General features: G+C 41.0%; 1 protein-coding gene across 1 annotated transcript in view; it reads right to left on the bottom strand.

Moving 5' to 3' along the window:
- Positions 1-1,689: 1,689 nt before the first annotated feature.
- ugp2b (UDP-glucose pyrophosphorylase 2b) overlaps positions 1,690-4,515 on the bottom strand; it is a 23,399-nt gene continuing 20,573 nt past the window's right edge. Inside the window, exons 9-11 of the mRNA XM_017037284.2 lie at positions 4,413-4,490; positions 4,228-4,332; positions 1,690-3,351 (exon numbers count right to left, since the gene is read on the bottom strand). Coding sequence (XP_016892773.1) covers positions 3,244-3,351; positions 4,228-4,332; positions 4,413-4,490 — 291 coding nt within the window. The 3' untranslated portion in view covers positions 1,690-3,243. The remainder of the gene's footprint in view (positions 3,352-4,227; positions 4,333-4,412; positions 4,491-4,515) is intronic.

Genomic DNA, 4,515 nt, shown 5'->3' with positions numbered 1-4,515 from the left:
TTATTATTATTATTATTATTATTATTATTATTATTATTATTATTATTATTATTATTATTATTATTATTATTATTATTATTATTATTATTATTATTATTATTTGTCTTTGCAGTAGAAACATTCGTGTAACATTACGGCAAGCCCCTCCAGACCAAGGACGGAATTATACTGACATCTAGTGGTCAATATAGGGAGAACCACTTTACTAAACAGTTTTGACGTGTTTTCCAAAGTCACAAATAAAAAGAATTACCTTTTATAATTTGATATCCTGGTGGTTATTATAATGCACCGATTAACACAGCTGTCCCTGGTATTAAATTAGATTAAATTAGATTAGATTAGATTAGATTAGATTAATCTAGATGGGGTAAATTGTGATTTGATTTGACAACATGTCTGTGTCGGTGTGTGTGTGTCATTAAATTGCCTCATCAAGAGTCTATTATCCCTGATGCTTTACGAGTGTTTTTGCACAAAGCAGCACCGACCCCCACCTGATGACTCACTGATCATTCAGACCTACAGAAGAAGTGACACACGCACACACTAACAAACCTCAATTTATTTGGCCAAAATTCCACAGATCCCGAGTTCCCATGGAACATTTTCCTCCAGTCTTAGCCTCAGGATTTTCAAAAATCCACTGATACCACTAAACCTCATCACTGATCAGAGAATTCCTTTGTCAGAACAACGCGATGCCCTGGCAGCTTCTCTCTTCGTGTTTTTCCCCCCATGTGCATTTGGTTTCCTGTGAGTTCTGTGACAGGAATTTACAAGACGCCACAAACATTTTTTTATATTTTTTTTGGAGATGATTAAAATGTGGTTTTAGCAAAGCAAACTTGACAGAAGTGAATGGACAAAGAGCTGCATTTATACAGCGATATCGTTCAGTCTCTTAAAGGTACAGCAAACCAGAAAGTGACTTAAAATCAGTACTGTACTATAAAATATGTACACGAGACAATTCACGAGCTAAAGATTTATTTCGTGTTGAAAATGAACCTGATCAATCACATCCATCAATTAATGGATTAACCTGGAACATTTTGTCAACTCGATGGAGAGAAAGAACTCGGTTAAATTCCCTCTCTTCCTCTAATGATCTGTTTTCTGAGCCTGGTGTTTCAGCACAGAGACACGAACCACTTCATTTACACCCTGACAGCGCTGAGCTCCGTGGGTAATAATGAGATCCCAGTGTGACGTGAAGCCAGTGAAATAACTCCACAGACGCCACAGGGCCCGTAATGTGTTTGTCATCAAATACTGGCGCCGCTGTTTACACTCGCCCGTTGCCATGGCAACAACCATTAAAAGTCTCATTATTAAAAAGTGTTAAAATGTTTTGTTTTCGGCTCCAGAAGAACTTGGAACTAACGATTACTGCTACTATCGTTGTAAATATCGTCGATAATAGGTGTTAGCTGGATAAATATCTATATTTCTTGATCTTGAATATCGTCGATAATAGGTGTTAGCTGGGTGGAAATGCTGACATCTAGTGGTGAGCCCTTTCACATTGCAGCAACCTTAAGAACCAGTAAGTACAACATTCTGTAAATATTCGGCAAGATCGAATAAGCTAAAGAAAAAAAAAACTAGCTCGAATGCTACTACAAATAACAATAATTACTATAATTATAATAATTTAGCGGCACAAACAGACACGAGACGCGTCGCTCGATCAGGATTTCATATTGCACTTTATTTTCGCCCTGTGGCGGCGGAAACCTGGTCAACTGTCACAGATCAACACTTATTGCTTTCAGGTTCCTGGTCCACGCGTGTCTCTTGGACCCTTGTCAAGTATTCTCACACTTCACTTCATCGTGGTTTTTTTAAGAAGGTGAAGGGGGACGAAAGACGGGGTGGAACTGAAACAGGAACAGGAAGAGGCGTGGTCTGACACCGCAGCGGAGGCACGTGATTTTTTTTTAAAAGAACATGAAGCAAACGTACTTAAGTAAACAAAATATTATTATTATTATTTATATTTTATAATCTCCCATACAGTGAGGCTGTACATTTAAACTCTTACTTAAACTATGACAATATTCAAACGTCAGGGCAGAACAGACAGACCGTCAGTTGTCAGCTCCTATTCACAGTCCCGCCAAATTTGTCAACAAAGCCACCGGTTATCACCATGTACCAGGTCCATGTGATTTCTCCGGTGTCTACCATTGGATGTTCAAGTTACAGTAATATTACCGTTTCAGGAAAAGTACGTTACAGTTCACCCTCCAGCACACACTTCACTCCAGGGTTTGTTTGGTTTTTTTTCTACATGGTTCCACAGATGCATCTTGAGTCTAACCGTCAGACTGTACATGAAAAACGGGCGCCCTCTATATGTGGGTCCGGTCAAGTGCTGCAGGCGTGTTGGGGTTTAATACAAGTACAACCGACACCCAGAGCCAACTTTCCCATTAGAAAAAGAAGAAGAAGAAAAATGTTGATGTTTTTACTTTGGGACATCATTTCAAGTCTTTTGGTGCAGATCAGGGCCTCAAACCCTAGATTGTTTAGCAGAAAAAGTGATAGGTCTTTGATGCTGTTGTTGACCTTCTTTGATGTCGTTCGTTATCACCAATAAAACTGTACTGATTCATAAAAGCTGATCTGAAGGACACGCAGCCAAATCAAGATTATGAACTGGGCAGGAACCGATCCTGGTACCGTGTTGTGGTAAATCCACGGTGCTCAGCTCGGTTCCGGGGCTTTGTTTCCTCAGGTTCTACGTTCTCTGCTGCTCTGAAGAACCATGTTCCCCAGGGTGAAGTGTTGCAGCTGGAGGAACCATAATTGAACTGCTGCTGCAGCCTGTGTTCATTAAAATATTTTTTACTTTTTTTCCCCTTCATTTGATTAGAAAATAGGCAAAAAACATCTGAATTTTTTGGAGTTAATTACGTCACGATCGTAGGTCATGATGGAAGGCAATACCAAGGATCCTCTCATTCATATCATTATATGACACACAAACACATGGAATTATTAAAGAGCCTGTAGGGGGCAGTAATGTACTCCCAACAACCCTGTAAACTACCTCTGTATGATGACACAAACATACAGATGCCCACACACATGCACACTCACACACATGCACGCACACACACACACATCTCACAATCAGATGATGTCAGGCAAACAAACAAGGTCACATGACTGGGATAAAGCCAACTAAATCACATAATGATTGGTGTGAGGGGAGGCAGGGGGGGCAGAAAGGCCTCAGTAGAGGAGAATGCGCAGGTTGCCGGACACTATCTTGTTCTCCAACATGGAGCCGGCGGGAATGTCGATGCGGTCTCCATGGTTGGCGATGATGATGACGGTGCCCTGTGAGGACGAAGAAGAAGAAGAAGAAGAGGACAAAGATGATCGTGATGTTCAAAAGTGCGACTGTATCCAATCCTAGCTGGTCAAAACTGGCAGGACACTGGACCCTGGACTGATCCAGAGTCAGGTCCAGAAGAAGAACATGTCAAGAGTCAAGAACGGACCTGGGTTGGTAGTCAACTTTGTTACCTCAACATGACTTGATGATGTTCATATGTGAACTAACCAAAGTTGTACAGCCTCACTGACTGTCTCCCCCTAGTGGACTGTTATAGATGACAACACGTTTCTAATACCTCTAACTGTTTACATCAGGGGTGTCGAACCCTTTCAGGGGTCACATTACCTCTAACTGTTTACATCAGGGCCGTCGAACCCTTTTTGTTTCAGGAGTCACATACGACCAGGTCAGATGTCAAGTGGGACAGAACTGTTCAATCACAACATAATTAACTATAACTAACAGTAAGTCTATGGTTTTAGTTATAAGTTCAGGTATATTAGAGAATAATCTTATTTAATTTAATATCACTTGGAAAAAAAAGTGTATTTTTTTCCCTTTCAGAATTCATCAAGCAGGCCACATTGAACCCTCTAGCGGGCCCACGGGCCTTATGTTTGACACCCCTGGTTTACATCGTGTAACTGCAGTTCAGGTAGCGCTGTGCTAAATGAGCAGCTATTGGTAGCTTTTGGATCATACATGATAGCAAAGTAAAGACAGGCACAGGTGGGAGTGAGGGTGGGATTATTGTAATCGGAAATAAAAAATTAAAAAAAACCTCATTTTGACACACCAGATTATGTTGGATTATTTTCCTTAAATCAACTCTGTTGTTGAAGCTGGTACTGTAGGAGTGGTCAGACGTGGTTTACCTTGAGTGAAACGTTTTTCCCAAACGTGACATCTCCAGACACGGTCAGGTGGTCCAGCTCTAACATGTCAGGAATGCTCTCGAATCGCATCAGGTACTCCTGAACCTGTTCATCATGTGCACGTGTTTCAATATTCTTTTCAAGAAACAAAATAAAAAAATAAAAAAAACCAGATTTTTTTGTACCTTGGTGAAGGAGCTGCCGAGTTTGACGTGAGGCGTTGTAGGAAACTCTCTCTTCGGGCTCATGGTGAGAGAGCCCGCCTCCAGGCTGTACAGGGTGGACCTG

The sequence above is a fragment of the Cynoglossus semilaevis genome, chromosome 12 (assembly GCF_000523025.1).
Source record: "Cynoglossus semilaevis isolate Cse_v1.0 chromosome 12, Cse_v1.0, whole genome shotgun sequence".
NCBI classification, from domain to species: Eukaryota; Metazoa; Chordata; class Actinopteri; order Pleuronectiformes; family Cynoglossidae; genus Cynoglossus; species Cynoglossus semilaevis.
This window is presented reverse-complemented; position numbering and strand designations above follow the sequence as displayed.